This window comes from Perca fluviatilis, chromosome 5 (genome assembly GCF_010015445.1).
Source record: "Perca fluviatilis chromosome 5, GENO_Pfluv_1.0, whole genome shotgun sequence".
NCBI classification, from domain to species: Eukaryota; Metazoa; Chordata; class Actinopteri; order Perciformes; family Percidae; genus Perca; species Perca fluviatilis.
This window is the reverse complement of record NC_053116.1, coordinates 4248104-4265281: the sequence shown is the minus strand read 5'-3', so window position 1 is coordinate 4265281 and position 17178 is coordinate 4248104. Positions and strand designations below refer to the sequence as shown.

At 39.3% G+C, this 17178-nt stretch overlaps 1 protein-coding gene and 1 long non-coding RNA gene across 2 annotated transcripts; both read right to left on the bottom strand.

The window, feature by feature from the left end:
* Window positions 1–649: 649 nt before the first annotated feature.
* LOC120558383 lies at window positions 650–6463 on the bottom strand. The gene is made up of 2 exons (XR_005639103.1): window positions 6361–6463; window positions 650–953 (listed from the first exon to the last, which is right to left on the bottom strand). It is a non-coding gene; the product is annotated as an uncharacterized LOC120558383 (long non-coding RNA).
* A 247-nt stretch (window positions 6464–6710) lies between these two features.
* On the bottom strand, window positions 6711–10642 carry LOC120558381 (troponin C, slow skeletal and cardiac muscles-like). The gene is made up of 4 exons (XM_039799356.1): window positions 10519–10642; window positions 8970–9000; window positions 7022–7168; window positions 6711–6849 (listed from the first exon to the last, which is right to left on the bottom strand). Exons 1-4 carry the CDS (start codon window positions 10540–10542, stop codon window positions 6731–6733), a joined length of 321 nt encoding a protein of 106 aa, XP_039655290.1. The 5' UTR covers window positions 10543–10642; the 3' UTR covers window positions 6711–6730.
* Between the last annotated feature and the right edge of the window lie 6536 nt (window positions 10643–17178).

Below are 17178 nucleotides of genomic sequence, written 5' to 3'. Positions count from 1 at the left end.
TGTATAGTTTATATATAAACTCCATCTGAAAATATTGTTCTTACAATGTACAGTAATCTACATTAGCCTGGAAGAGAGTAGACCACATGTCAAAGTTTGGTTCTTCTTCATGTGTTTTATTATAAAAATAAAAATAAGGAGAATAAAAACTAAATAAATTAAATGTTTGAACTTTTATTCCAATGTGTAGTGTCCCAAACATTGATTGAAACACAGCTGTTATCTAATAACATAAGGCTACTACAGTGGGTTTGTACACTAGATGGCAGTCCAGGAATGTTGTATGTAGCAGTGATGTACTCCAACACTCCATGTTGTTCTCTTGCTGTTCTGTGGAAGCAGTACAAGGGATGATTGAACAAGCAAAAGTTAATTCATATTGTTATATAATGGCCTGTAAAAATGTAAATGGTAAAATGTACCCATATCTGCTGCAGCATGTCATTTCAAATACTAACATGGATGTAACACCTCTAAAACATCCAATGGAATGAGCATGAGAACATATTTAAAGCCACCCACCTTACCAAAATCAACTGCACTGTGTCGGCTGTAAAAGCCTTCAGGTTGCACTTATCTAAATTCTCCAAATCTACAATCTCGTTATTTTTCTCAAGAAGTAAAATTCACATTATATGACAGACAATGATGCAATTATGAAAATAATTTTATTGAAAAGTCTTTAAATATGACATTTTGATTGATCATTACTTTCAGGAATAAAGATATTTGCAGTCAATGAGGTCCTTCGGCAAACCTTTCAGGGCCTCTGTGTGACGGGACAGGCTGAGAACAGGTGTGTTGATTGGGTTTGGTAAACGCAGACAAAAGGTAGAGCCATGTCTTCAGGAATGGCCGGAGATGATGATGAAGTCAATGGAAAGTGAAGATACTGCGTTGTGAGGCCTCCAGCTGAATCCTTTATTCAACGCCTTTCATGAACTCAAGGAACTCTGTCAGAGAGAACGCATTATTTTATTTATATAATTCATCTTGTATTTCTGACTTGAATACACACTTCAGGAGAGTAATGATTCTCGGAGATCCTTTGCCTGAATTTTTTTGAGAAATGGGTGCAAACAGCTTTCATGTTGGGCAGAAGACTACAGTTGTTGTACAATGGACATCTTTTTTTTAATGATTATTTTTTGGGGGCATTTTAGGCCTTTATTTTGACATGACAGCTGAAGACATGAAAGGGGAGAGAGAGGGGGAATGACATGCAGCAAAGGGCCACAGGTCGGAGTCGAACCTTACTGTTGCTGTGTCGAGGAATGAGCCTCTATATGGGCGCGTGCTCTACCAGGTGAACTGCCCAGGCGCCCTACAATGGACATCTGACCAAACACCTACTTTAAAGGCAATGGCTTCTCTTACTTAGTAATATGATCACACATCAAAAACCATCATTTGAAGGAGAACTTACCTACTATACCATTTACGTACCATATCTACAAGTACTGTTGATAGGAAAAAAAATGACCAAAATCGGTGCTAGCAAACTGGAGTTGCTGCAGCTAATGACCAGAGCTCCCAGTTAGCTAAAATGTCAGTTGTGGGGGCATAATTCTAAAGAGTACCTTTGTACCTCTTAACAGACACAAAATGCAATTAAAATTTCTGTGCTTCAAGTTGGCCTTATTAAACTCTCCTGCGACTATACAAACACCATCGGGGTTACTGTTCGTTTATGGTGTTCAGCAGGAGAGAGAGCGCCTGGCTGAACCCCCTTATCCCGGATGCCGCTATGCAGCTAGCAGGCTGAGCTAAGCTAACGGCAGTATTGAGACAAGGTAAGTGACAGCAGAAACTTTGAATTTAAACGGTTTCTTCACAATGTCTGAGTTGAAAACACACAAGGGCCCTGTTCATGTTGCATAGAAATTTTAATTAGGGCCATATTTTTAGAGCATTTTTTTGACATTTTTCCACCTGACAAGAAGTTAGCCAGCTTGGTTTTTGTGTGAAATTATTCATTTTACGAACAGGTGTTTTAGGATGTACGACAACTCTCGAAGTTGTGCAGCCATGTGCAGAATAGAAAATTCTTTGATCTGAGTTCACATTTAGGCTTGAGAGTGGTATAGCACCCCCTAATTGGTTTTAGCACTTGGGCAGATTTTTGACGGCCTCAATATATACGAAAACTCACAAAAATTGGCGCCCACATAACAACTTAGCTTTGCGAGACTGTACAGCGATTTGGCCCATACCTGTAAGCGGGCTCCATAGCGCCCACTAATGCGTGGAAAGCCTTAACTTGGACATAGTTGATCCGATATTCACCAGATTTACTACACACATTGATCTAATCATTTCGGACATATTTCCAATTTACCTTCATTAGCTCCACCCAACCAGAAGGCAGCCATTTTTAATTTATTAATTTTTCATGTGTTTTACATTCTTTCAAATTCCTCCTAGACTGTGATTCCGATCTTCACCAAACTTTGCAGGTACTATCTCTGGACCCTCATGACAAAAAAAATATCTTATTGAAAATATGCAAAAGTTAGGGGGTACCAACTTCCTGTAGGTGGCTGTCGAAACAGGAACTTGCGTATCTTGGCCACAGTTATTGCGATGATCACGAAACAACACAGTTGTTCCTCATAGGGGCTTGAGAATCCATGCCAAAGTTTGAGTGAATCGGCCATTAGATGGCACAGTTTCAATTTTGTTTTTATTAATTAGCCACATCGCGATAAAACCTACTTTGTCTAACTCCTCCTGGGCCGTTAGTCTGATCTGCACGAAAACTTGGTATAGACTCGGCGTACCCTCGTAAACAAAAAGTTATCAAAAGAATTTTGATAGCTAACACAATGTGCAAGTTATAGAGGACCAACTTCCTTTAGGGGGCGGTCGAAGCAGGAGGTTGCGTATCTTGCCAACATCTATTCTGATTGCCACGAAACATGACACAGTTGTTCCTCATGGGCCATTGAGCATATCTGCAAATTTTGGAGTCAATCGGCATTTAGATGGCGCTGTTTTGATTTTTTTTTAACCTGACTGAAATTCCATGCTTTTTGGTCTAAACGGCATACCCAAATAAAAGTGGTACGGCTCCCATTTACTTTGACACTCTGGGGTGTGCTTGATATCACTGGAAAGGTATCACTTTCAAGTTTTTCAGTGTGATTCTAGGCCTTACTGACACAGAGTTACAGAGGCTAGAATGGAGTTTTTTTCTGTCCAAGTCATACATCTGTAAACTGACTAAAACACACTGCTGTAAACACACAATACCATAGCCACATGTCTCAGCCTAATACAGAAAAAATGGAAGCCAAAAGACTCAAAAATGGATTTTATAAGAATTGTTTTCTACAGGTATGTCTTTGCGTTTCTCTTAGGTCCATTTGGAAAGTGCAAAGCAAAAAGACAAAAAAGTGAAAAATACAAAACCTCTCAAAAAAAAACAAAAAAAACATCAATCTTGAAATAAGCTAAATAAACTTGAAATAACTATTTACATAAATATATAGAAATAAGTAATTATAAATTGTTCAGGGTGTGCTATGCATTATAACCTGTTTATGGTGAAACACGGAGATACACATCACAGGAGGAGCATTTCACTGTAGTCCATGTCGTTTGAATCGTCTCCTCATTGGTTAAAAAGGTAGGAGGGTCTCGTAACATGGAATTGCAACTGGCTCAAGCAACTGTCGATCAAAACCAACGTGGTCCACATCGGATGCAGAGGCATCATTGGGTTTCTAGCTGTCTATCTCTGCCTCCCGGGAACCGATTGGCTCATGAGAGGTCTTGTTTGATTTGTAGGACTTCAGAGAAAAACAGTGATACCCACATTGCGCATTAGAAGTCTGAGAAGTGAGACGCGATAAAACGTCCAGAAGTGAAATACTGTTTACCATTTTCCGTTGTAATTCGGTCATAAACTTCAAGATTGTGAGGCAAACAGCTAGTTTTGAATAAAATAGCTTGGATATTCCATTTCCTTGGACTATTGGCAAGTTATGAAAAAACATATTTTGGGACAATATCACATAATAGCTGCGCAGTCTTTTTCAGTGTCATGGCAACTTTATTACAGTTGTGTAACTGCTGTATATCTTATGCTTTGTGTGTTGGCTTAATTGAATCATGAGAGGCTAAGCTTACAATTGTTTTGTCGCATGACCGTATAGTTTGAAGATTTAATGCTTAAAAGTTATAACAAAGTTTATGAGTGGAAGTAACAGTGTGACGAAGTGTGTCGTCCACAGTACACTGTTACCAAATGAATTAGTCAAATTGCAATGCATGCAAAACCTACTTTTTCTAACTCCTCCTAGAGCATTAATCCGATCTGCATGAAATGTTGAATGTATCCTCGGTCGAACCTCATGACAAAAAGTTATCAAAAGAATTTTGATAATTAAAAATGTCCAAGTTATAAAGGAGCAACCTTGTGAAGGTGGCAGTCAAACAGGAAGAGTTGGGATTCTTGGCAACAGTTATTCTGAATCAGAGGAAACTCGGCTCAGCAGCACAGCTGTTCCCCGTGCTCCGCTGAGGCCGTGGGCAACATTTGAAGTAAATTGCCCGGGCATCCTGCCAGTACCCCCGATGTGCTGTGAGGGAAGAGGGCCCCTTTCAACGCTGCTTGCAGCTTTAACTGCATTTTGTGTCTGTATGCCCACACAACTGGCATTTTAGCTAACTGGGAGCTCTGGTCATTAGCTGCAGCAACTCCAGTTCGCTAGCACCGATTTTTCCCCTATCGACAGTACTCGTAGATATCTAGCGATCAAGATTCAGGTAAAAATCGGCCAGAGTTCTCCTTTAAACCTTGTCAGAAACGTAAGAAATGGGAGAACTAAATGTATATTGGAGTAGAGTAAGATGAAGCTGAATACCCTAGCAGCATGACCTTTAATTTATTTAGATATAGTTACATAAATATGCACGACTGTACTGGCTCTTGTAGTTCTCTTATCTTTTGGTTCTTTTCTTTACTGAAAGTGCTCATATTATGCTCATTTTCAGGTTTATAATTGTATTTAGAGGTTATATCAGAATAGGTTTACATGGTTTAATTTTCAAAAAACACCATATTTTTGTTGTACTGCACATTGATGCAGCTCCTCTTTTCACCCTGTGCGTTGAGCTTTCTGTTTTAGCTACAGAGTGAGGCATCCCACCTCTGTTCCATCTTTGTTGGGAGTCGCACATGCGCAGTAGCTAGGTATGGACTACTAGCCAGTCAGTATGAGGGCGTACCATGCTAGCAGCTAGGCAAGCATTATAACGTGTTACAAAGTGACCCACGTTTGTCTCGGAAGTAAGGGCTAGACTACAACAGAGCTGTTTGGAGCAGTTGGTGAACAGGGTTTTCTGTTAGAGATGGTAAGTGCCTTTAGGGTGGACTTTGGGCTTTTTCACTTTGTAAACCTATATAATGTACAAAAAAGATATATAACACAATAAAGAAAAGGGGAAAAGCCAAAAAGCATGATATGAGCTTTAAAGCTATTTTTTTTTACTGATTTTATCTTTTCCCAAGCTTTATCCTATAGATGAGTAGATTTGTTGGAAATAATGTGTAATAAATGGTTTTGTAACGTATACTGTACATATTCATGTGTATGTTATATGTATATTCACTTTTATATACAAAATTATATCTGTACATAATAGCTAAATGTTTGTTTACCTTGTTCAGCTTTGTTGAACTTAGATGGATATCTAGAAGGACTTTAATAATCCCAAACTGGGAAATTATGTAAATTACTTGTTTTTTGTTCTATCTGTATTTCTGTGTGTGTACTTTGAGAGTAACAAAAGCCGTCAAATTCCCTGTACGTGTTCATTAAAGCTGATTCATTCCGATTCTATATGCAGACATTGCAGACGTGAGTTTATACAGAGGCTTTCTGTATGCATGCATGTGTACATGCAAAAAGGGTTACTGTTGCAATACTGTTTGTTCACATGTTTGTTTACATTACATTTTGTATTACTCTCTCTTTTAGTTAGCATTGTGTTTCCCCTCTTCCAACTTGAGTACATTTGTTGAAACAGTTTGGAATGTACTGTTTTGTAGCAACAATTTGCAGGTTTAAAGTTCAGTATGAAAGTTCTAAAATGTTAAAGAATAGTATAGTCTGGATAGAATTATATTCAAAACTGTCAGTTGTTCACACTGAAAAAGATCTTCACGTTTTTCTGACAAGGACCTCTAGTGCCAGTGTGGTGTTGTTGTGGAAGTTTACAACAAACAATGTATTTTGTTGTTCAGTTCGGAATACTTGTGTTTCCTGCTAACTTTAATTACAAATGAAAAATCTTTGCCTTTGAACATTGTTTGTCGAACATTCAGTTGTGCTGCTGATTGGCTGGCTCTCTTACCGTCATAATCAATTTTCCCATCATTGTTTTTATCTCCATCCTTCATCAGCTCCTCAATGTCATCTTCTGTGATGGCCTCTCCAGTGGACTCCAACATGGTCTTTTTTTTTCTTGTTCCTCAACACAAGATAAAGGAATCAGTCTTATACTCATCTGGAATATGTTGAAACCTTTAGCACTAAACTGTTCTAATTGTAATGTGAGTGAAGTTGTGGGTATTTATCAAAGATAAATCAGAGAGTTTTGTTTGACTTTAGTGATATTTCAAACATCTATATATACACACATCAATATACTAGCACTGATTCCTCTTAAATTAACTTGAATGTTGAAGTACCTTTATGTAGTGTGCGAAAATACAAAGAGGAACCTACTTGTCAAACATGCGGAACAGTTCAGCCAACTCCTCCTCTGATTTTCCTTTGCTCTCCTCCTTCATGCAGCGGACCATCATAACCAAGAACTCATCAAAATCAACTGTGCCACTCCCTGTTAACATGACAAACAATATTATAAAGACTCCTTATGTCTATATTATATTTGCAGTTATTAGACCTCAAGATACAGTGTTCATTTAATATTTAAATGATTTTATTCCACTCTAAAAATATGTGCTGCTGATGTCTACAGTGATTTGACAGGTGTAATGATGCTGACATACCATCCTCATCCACCTCATCAATCATCTCCTGTAACTCTTCAGGGGTGGGATTCTGTCCCAGCATCCTCATCACCTTTCCCAACTCTTTGGTGCTGATGCAGCCGTCCTCTGCATCCTGGATGAAGATGTCAAACGCAGCCTTGAACTCTAGAAGGGACACAGTAACTGTTACTGTCTGACAAGGACAAAAGGGCTGTACGTTACTCATAACTACAAACAGAGACATCCATGTCCACAATGTAACACCAAGAAGAATTGCCAACATAAAAACCATGCAGAAATGTTAGGCTGGTTACACACTGGCTGCGTGGTGTGAGTGTGGAGTTTCTGTTGCATGTCAGCTGCGTGGATTTTTCTGTCTTTACACACCAGAAACGTGTCTGACGCGTCGCTGCTGCTGCTAGCGTTGTCTGTACACATGTATGTTTCCCATTGATAAAATGAAATACCATGTTAAACATAAATACATACTGATTTGATTACAGCAAAGACAACGTCGGCAGTATTGACGGAAAAATAGGCTACAGAATATTTCGTTCTGTATTGACAGGTGCAATATTAGAAAATCGATTATTTAAAAAAAACAATTACATTTATATCTGCATTTATATCAAAACCTAGAGACTTATAAACATCAACATGTCATTTATTAATATGCATTCATGTTTAAACGACATATACACATCTTTTCCCATTCTATTTTGCCTGGAAACGCTTCCAACAAGCTTGCGTGTCGCGTGAAAAATAGGCGTCGGTTCTATTTCTAGCAGACGTGTGCGTTTTCAGCGCAGCTCGAGCAGGCAGTGTGTAAGCTCTAACCTGTTAACATGGGAGCCGAAATATAAACGGACACGCCACGCAGCCGACATGCTCGCACGACACATCCAGTGTGTAACTGGCCTTATCCAACATAACCAGGCCAGCCAAGTATTTTGTGGCTCTAGATATCAGTAATTAATCGGAAATGCTTTATTATGCAAAGGTTATACAGGATGTTTAGTGGAAATAATCAAATTTGGCTCTTATTCCTAGGAAAGCAGGCATTTTATTAAAAGAACAGCTCCACTACAACCCAAGTAAATAGTCATTCATTTATTAGTCTAGTTCAACAAGTACATTTCCAGGATAAAGCCTGATTGTCCGCTATAGAAAATAGCAACCTTCCAGCTAGCAAGCTACACGTTTTTTTTCAAAGAAAATTTGGATGGTGCAACAAGGCAGGCCTGCTTGGTTCTTTCGGAGAATTATTGTAAAGATTTACAAAGAATACGTTTAGGGCATTTCCTCTCTAACTGGGACGTTTTGCGACAGATTGGTGGGATTGCTGTGGACCAAGTACACGTGGAGATACCATGATATCTCATTGTATCTCTATGTGTACATGTGTACAGATTTAGCCCTTGCCCACTTGTTGCACTTTTTGGTCTCTCCCCAAAACTGCAAATTTGTCAAACCTTCATAAAGGTGCCCTCGCCTTCTGTACTTAAATAGCTAGGCGATTGATTCTCCTTAATTGGAAATCAAGCCAACCACCTACTGATATAAACTGGGTATGTGACTTAATGAGTTGCATCCATCTCGAAAATATAAGATATCTGAGAGATGGGAAACCGAAGAAAGTTAAGAGGATTTGGAACCTGTTTATTTCCTACTTCTCTCCTATGCTACTGGGATCACTCCCATCCTGCCATTACTGTCTTTAAGCAACACTAGGTAACTTTTCCCACTTCGGTCCCCCTACAGGTTGGAAGCGGAATTGTTACAAATTACTACAGGTCCTTAGGTAATACTAGTCCTGTGTGACTTGGGTTAAAGACATAGTTTATAACATAGTATTGTTAGCAGTAGTTGTTGTACTTGTAAATGAAGTATTATGAGTATTATCAGTTTAGGTATTGTGAATATAGATAGTAGTAATAATAAGTAATAGCAGTAGTAGTTTTCTCACCATTTTTTTGTTCCTCTGTCAAGTTCTCAACCTTAAGGGAAACAAAGTGAAGACGGTCATTATATATCACTGAGTTTATTTTTTTAATGTATTTTTTATTTGACAGGGACAGTGCATATTAATACATATTTCTGTAAATATGCCAGATTTAGCCAAAAGGATAGTTTTTTTTATCTGCAGTCCTTGGCCAGATGTTACAATAGGCTCTCTAAAAAGCAATGATAAGCATCCAACATTAACACAACATTAAAAATACAAATATACATTACGTTTCCCTGTTTCAGTGTGCTCAGTGCAGATGGACTGTGATGTCACACTGCTTTCCTCACTTACTATTCTTGTTGTGTGGCAGAGTACAAAGGGGGGATTTCTGAAACCAGTGCTGTTGTCTGGCTGGCTCATTTGTTTTAATAGCCATCAGCTGTCCCTTCTCTTCTTCCCTCAGCGCTTCTTTGTTCTATTGTCAGGCACAGACTTGAACTAACCACAGCAGCCTGTCACTCTGTGCTCTGTCTGAGCGCGTTACACCTTTCAGTATCGTACAAGTTAAAAAGGAACACACAGAGACCCTTCTTTTCTTCTTTTTATTTATTTTTTTTACAAAAAGTAAACATCAAGAAAGTGGTCATCACAGTAAGATAAACCATAAACTCAGTTAGTGTTCATCGCAAACAAGCATAAGCACGACTGCAGTCAGAACCCAGGAGGGACCTCAAACATACTGATGTCTATTAATTTACATTTGTTCATTGTATGGATATATTATGTTCTATTAATTATGCTTCAATTTATTTTCTGGAATGCTGTTTCAAAGTTGTGTCCATACTGATGAAATAAAACACTATATTCATATACTGTATTTTCTTCAAAATGTATTCTAATCTAAATATCACTATTCCAAGAATGATTATAAATTTCTTAGTTTGTAAAAGTACTCATACCCCCAAAAATACTAAGGACATGACCTCAGTGTCCTCAGCAGAAGCTACGGCCCTGCCCACAAGTAGAAATTCAAATCAATTCAGAATCTATTAATATAACCCTTAAAAATCCCTATTATTTTATGGATGTTCCAAGACCTTTATCTGTCCAATACAATGACTATAATATATACTGTAAAAACATTTACACCACCTGGTGTCAAAAATCAAATCATGACAACATAATCTAAACCAATAATACAGCAGCAGTGATGTGAATCCAAACTTCTCTGGCAGTCTCAACAAAAGTTAGATCTTCACAGAAGTAGCAGATACTACTATTTCACATAGTGTGTAGGTGCTTTTGTTCCACAAATGTTAAACTTGACTTTGGAATTACAGAGCAGCTGTTCGTGTTAACAGCCGTCACATTGGCTTGTGAACTTTTTTAAACGCATGAGAGCCAGCAGACTTCCCCTATCGTGTCATGCAACAGTGTGTTCCTGTTCTTTTTTTGCTTCAACACACACTGTTCCAGGTTTTCTGATTATTACACGCTATACAAGTAATTACATCAGAGTGAAATAAAAGAGAAATAAAACTATCATGCATGTCTTTACTGTACTCACCGCTGCTTTATATACGTCATCCATGGCTGCTGGTCCTTCCCTGCCTCTGACACACCGCTGCACTCAGACACAGCACAAGAACTGCCCCAGTCTTTATTGTTGGAGTGTGGCACTAAAAAACCTTTTGACCCATCCCGCAAACTCCAAGGCTGATGGAGGGAGGAGTGACTGAGAGAGATTTCTATAAATAGGAAACAACAGAAGCCACCCGGCAATGGGGAAACACTGACAGCAGCAGCTAAGTAGGGATGTTAATGTTGGGTTTACAAGGTGTCTGTGTGTTCAGCTTAGCTCATTTTAATGTTCAGACGATTGCCCTACAAAGCCTAAACATGGTAGATGCAATATCGTTATATCCTGGAGGACAATGTTGCACTACCTTGTTCACATGAAAAGTGTGTATGTTAAGAATGGAAAAGTGGGCTTGAAAAAAGAAGTTCAAATCCTAGCTCCTTTCTCACCTCCACACAGCTGACCCATCACAGCATGAAGTGGGTGTAAAGCATGCTGGCAGGTTTACTGCACTCAGAGACAGCTGGTATGATGGCCACAGCTATCCTTAGATACAGCTGCATTTGACTCCTTTTTCCCCCATGTCTCCTGTGATGACATGCTAATTAAATTTGTTATATCAATAAATAATGTGGCAGGAAAATACAGTAATAATGACGAAAAAACTATGGAGGTTTCATACTTATAGTTTGTAAACTTGCATTATTACTAACCCTAACCCACGCAAGAACTCAATGTGTCTGGGGCGGTAACAAGAAAGTGAATACAGGAAGAAGGTCCTGTGTTCTAAACTAGTTCATATTTCTTGTAGCTCCATGGTCAAACCAGCTCATTTCATTTAAATGCCTTTCCAGACTTTATTTCGCAAGCAACATTATTTTGCCTGCTCTGCTCACCCTAACTTTGCTCTTGCTCTTTTGCTCTCTCTTCCCTATTTCTGTGAGAGAAACATTCCAAGACAGTTTACAGCTATAGTTGCAATTGGAGCTCTTTAATTCAAACTTGCGGAATACATCTGGTAGTTGGGTCTGAACAAGGTTGGATCACATTCACCACAAACAAACCGTACCAAAGCATACCACAGTTCATGTGTAACTGGACCGGTTGTTTTGGTCAGCACCCAAGTGTGATTGCTGTGTCCACATCTGCCCAAATGAACAAGGCTTTAGGGTTCGATTCAACAAAACTAAACAAGGCAGGTGTGAAAACACCCTTAGTAACCAGCTGAACTGGCAGGTTACTGTCTTAGCTTAGCAGAGGCAGTATGGCTGACATCTGAGCTGCTGTCTGAAGGGGATATCATGTGATTTATTTTCAGTTTGGTCACCTTTAAATCACACTTTTAAGTTCAGTAGTTGAAACTGACATAAGATGAAAGGACACTTTTTATTTGCAGATACTGAACTTATTTGCAGACTTCTTTAACGTTGTCCAAAGTCATAGTGCAGTATCTTATGTAACATCTATGACAACAATTTGTTTGTGGTGAAGTACTCAAAAAAGGGTCAATGCTATATACGTTTTCTAGCAAAAACATTATTATTAGGATCCGTTAAATGTTGTTATTAAAGAATAATCACTCAGATACAGTACATACTGAGCAGGATATTTTACAGTGCCTCACTGTAAAAGGCAACAATCACCTCGAACCTATTTTCTCACACGGCAAAGTAAAGGATCTTTTGGAAAGCCGTGCCAAAAATTGGAAAGGCATCACAGAGAATGCTTGTCAGGTCACTCGTATCCATGTCACCATAAACACATGAGCTCTCCATATTTGAACATTTGGAAGGGCAGACACTATTCAGATTGAAGGACAATGAATGTTTAGTTTTCATAATTACATATATTCTTCCTTAATTACTCTACCCTCAGTATGTAGTCAGATGTCTACATGAAACAATAGAAACACAGATAGGGCTATTTTGAATGTGTGTCCTTGACTAGAAATAGTAGTCCTCTACCAATAGGGAGGGTGAGAGAGGGACTATGGTAATAAATCTATGTTGTAAGGCTCACACTATGTAAGACAGACAGATGGCACCTGCCAATGTGCAGCAGCTGTAAAGTAAGCTCAATGGTCAGAGATCAAGCCTCTGATTTTAGACCTAGTCTCTCTGGATCGACAGTAATAATTTTACTAATCTTTTGTCAAACAGTTTTGATGAAAATGACAACAAACTATAGCTTTACAGGTTATCACATTGCTTCAAGTCAAGCATCAATACATGACATAACTCAAGTGTGACCATAAAGATTCATATAAAGACACACCCCCACACTGTAATTAGACAATGCCTGAGAATAAGTTTCCTTTTGAATGTGGACACAGTTGTGATGGACCTCAGGTCATCGCGTGGACATAGGGACAGAGGGCTCTGTATTTTACTGATATATTTATCCTTTAAAAGATATCTAACCAGATATATTTGTGCTTAGCCTGGAGGAGAAACATTATGGAATACAAAAATGTCAAAAAAACAGAAAGTCAGCGGTCTGTGTAGATATTAAGAAGCATTTGAACCCTGGCGGAGTTACAACTGTAACCGCCCAAGATGGCGCTGCTGTGACGCCCGGAGCAGAAAAGCAACAGGCTGGTGTGATGCTGGCAGACATTGGTAAAATATTTGCAGCACTTGCAGCCGATCTGAAAGGATCTTAAGGAAAATTTGCTGTTCCATCGTTTCAATGGAGGCAACACTCTCCAGCCTGGTCACCAGAATCGATGCAGTTGAGAATCATGTGGAAAGTATGACGGGATAATCCAGCTGCTAGGTTCGATTTGCTTTGGTAAAATATTGAAGATTTTGACAATCCATTCTCGACGCAAATAACGTCCATTTTGTGGGCATTCCCAAGGGTAAAGGAGGAGGAGATGCAGTTTTTGGGAAAGCTGATTCGAGAATTGCAGGAGATTGATGGAGAATGCAGCCTGGGCCTAGAGACGGACCCAGAACCATTCTGGCAAGATTCTTGAGATCCTGTGGGGTGGATGGGTTGGATATATGTTTCATAGTGTGGGATTTAGCAGAAGTAGGCGCTTTGTTACACTGATTAACAAGTCCTTGCAATTAAAATGAATTAAACAAATTAAGGTTAATTCTGAAAGAGGTATTGTTTTTCATTTTTGAAGGCCATTATTTCACAATCTTTCAGAAGGCTCCTTCCTCACCCTCAACGCCACAATCACTCGAAGTTGACAGTTTCTGGTTCTTCCATCTCAAAACAAACAAAGCTCAAGTGTTCTCAATGCAGACAGGCAGCAGAACGGGCGCACGCGCGGTCTTCTTATAAGACAGCTTGATCGCGTTGTGAGGCAAAGGGGATAATGGACCCAAATGCAGGGAGACGCAGGCAGGAGACGGTTGAACACGACAATTTATTAACAACAAAAAAAGGCAGAGTTCCAACAAACTAGGGTATCCAAAAGGCAGAAGGTAACACAAGGTGTCCAGAGATGGCAGGCAAACAAAAGGAACAAAAGGCTGCAGGGGCGATAACAAACACAGGCACGCTGACTGAGAAATACTGTGCAAGACGCAAACAGACAGGACGAAACACAAAACAATCTGACAAGAGACAAGGGAAACACAAGGGCTAAATACACTGGGTAATGAGGTAACGAGGGGCAGGTGACACAGTACGTGAAACCCATTAGGAGAGACAGGGTAATCAACAAAGGCGGGAAAACACAATACACAGAACACAGTCAAAACAGGGTAAATAGAAACCTACACAATGAACCGGGAAATAAGTAAACAGAAATATACACAACAGAAATATACAAAACAGGATACATACAGAAATCTACAAACAAGACAACAGAAATAGAACAAAATATAAGGCAAAACACAGAAACCATAACAGATCACTTGATTTGCTCAATGATGAGCTTTATGAAACCTGGTGACAGAGCCATCTACCGCTATGGCAGTGATAATGTGGGTTTGGAATTATTCGTAACATGTTTAGAATTGTAACGATGCAGCAAATAAAAAATGTCTCAGAGTGAAGGTATTAAACTCATCGAAAATATGTACTGAAGTAAAAGTGGAAGCAGGAGAAAAAAATAAAACTCCAGTAGAGTACAGATACAGCCTTTTAGTACTTAAATACAGTAGTGAAGTAGTTCTACCTTGTTACTATACATCTCTGTCTATAGCACTTTATATATCGTCCTTCATTGCTTCATCATTTCAAATTATATCTGTTATATCTGTTATAATGTTAATATATTCACCAAACTTCTAACAACAAGCAGTTTTCAAGGGCTGCCAACTTTTCAAAATACCTTGGAGTGAGATTTGGTGGGGCCAACCCAAATTTTGTACAAAGCAATTTTTTTTTTGGCTCCTTCAGCATCATTACCGTACAGCAATCAGTGGTTCTCAGTGTAGGGACCAGGGTCCCAAAGTTATATTAACATTGGTCTACCAAAGGGATCTACTAGGACCACTGAAATCAGCGGTAGTTGGGGGTGTAGTTACACCAGAATAGGTGACTGTGCGCTGCATACCAGAGCACGGCAAGCTGCCGGTCATGGTGCTCTGCTCCCTGGCACAAAGTCGTGTGTTAATGCCCACCCGTCCACCTCCCTACGCAGGCAGCCGCGTTCATTTACAGCAGCAATCAATGTGGTGCACAGCACACAGCTAAAAAAATGTGAAAATCATGCATTACAGTGCAGTGCTTATCTTTTCGTAGCTTTTCGAATGCATAGTTCATGAGAAAAGAGTGTGTTTAGTTGTAGCCTATGCATTAGTGTGGCAGAGTCAGTTTATTGACTCACACAAAATGATTATTTAAAGTTAAAGATCATAAATAGTCAAGCATATACTCAATAAATATACTCAATAAATACTCAAAGCATACATACCTGAACCGGGGAAATGCGGGGGGAAATTTCAAAAATTCCACAGACGCTCTTGAACCCCCTCACCGTCTCTGAAAGCATAACTAGTCGATCACGAGTGGCTCAACGGATAGATCTATAGATAAACTCATCTTTCAGGCATTTGACCCACCGGGTTCACTCGTGAGAAATCGGGGGTGTGGCGTGTGAAACCAATCAAATGTGTGTGTCTCATGGCCAATGCGTGAGAGTAACAACAGTAACAATGACTGTCACATGAAGAATTATAAAAATAATGGTCAACTTTAAATAATAACAGTGCTTTACTGAACTGCAAGATGCACCTGTTGTATTTTAATTGCAGGCTGATAATAATAATAATAATACATAAGTTTTATATAGCGCTTTACATGGAACTCAAAGACGCTTTACAAACAAAAGAAAGAAAGAAAGAAAGAAACAAACAAACAAACAAACAAACAAACAAGATAAGTAAATTATGGATAGGTCAATTGAAACAAGTGAGTTTTGAGCAGTTTTTTAAAGGTGTTCAGTGAGTCCGAGTTTCTGATGTGGATGGGGAGTGAGTTCCAGAGAGTGGGGGCAGCTATTGCAAAGGCTCGGTCCCCCAAAGTTCGGTGGGTTGATTTGGTGATGGGTTTGAGGAGGTTTAAGTCTGCTGAGCGAAGGCATCTGGAGGGGCGATGGTGCTGTAAGAGGTCTGTGAGGTATGGAGGGGCCAGATTATTGAGCGCTTTGTAGGTGATGAGAAGAACTTTGTAATGGATGCGCTGTTGTACAGGGAGCCAGTGAAGCTGTTGAAGGACAGGGGTGATGTGTTGTCTTGAACCGGTGTGGGTGAGGAGGCGAGCAGCAGAGTTTTGAACGTATTGCAGTTTTTGTAAGACAGATGAAGGGAGACCATATAAAATTACTGACGACCTTCTAACAGCTGCAGACAAAGGACTTGTCTCCATTCTTGTTTTACTAGATCTTAGTGCTGCATTTGACACTATTGACCATACAATCCTGTTACAGAGATTAGAACACTTAGTCGGAATTAAAGGAATCGCTCTAAGCTGGTTTAAGTCTTATTTCTCTGAGCGATCCCAATTTGTTAACATTAACGATAAACCCTCCAAGCACGCCAAAGTTAGCCATGGCGTTCCTCAAGGCTCAGTGCTTGGACCAATTCTATTTTCCTTATATATGCTTCCTCTAGGTCATATTATTAGGAAACACTCAATTAACTATCACTGTTACGCAGACGATACCCAATTATATCTGTCAATTAAGCCAGATGAAAGTGGTCAGTTAGCAAGACTTCAAACGTGTATTGAGGATATAAAATCCTGGATGACCCACAACTTCCTGATGTTAAACTCAGACAAAACGGAAGTTATTGTGATAGGACCAACGCACCGCCGAAATTTTTGCGAAAGATATAGCCTACTCTGGATGGTATTGCCCCTGGCCTCCAGCACTGCTGTCCGAAATTGTGGGAGTTATTTTGATCGGGATACATCCTTCAACGCCCAATTTAAAACAAACCTCAAGAATAGCCTTTTTCCATCTTCGTAACATTGCCAAAATTAGGAATATCCTGTCTCAAAAAACGGATGCTGAAAAACTAGTCCATGCATTCATTACTTCTAGACTAGATTACTGCAATACGTTATTATCAGGTTGCCCAAATAAGTGCCTTAAGACTCTCCAGCTGATCCAGAATGCTGCAGCACGTGTTCTGACGAGAACTAAGAGAAGAGATCATATTTCTCCTGTATTAGCTTCTCTGC

Bases quoted from the DNA above. Each gene is read 5' to 3' on its own strand.
- LOC120558381 (XM_039799356.1), bottom strand. From the start codon at position 10,542: ATGGATGACGTATATAAAGCAGCG. The intron at 7,169-8,969 runs GTGAGAAAACTA...TGTCCCTTCTAG, and splicing joins GACAGAGGAACAAAAAAATG to AGTTCAAGGCTGCGTTTGAC. The intron at 6,850-7,021 runs GTATGTCAGCAT...TCATGTTAACAG, and splicing joins TGATGAGGTGGATGAGGATG to GGAGTGGCACAGTTGATTTT.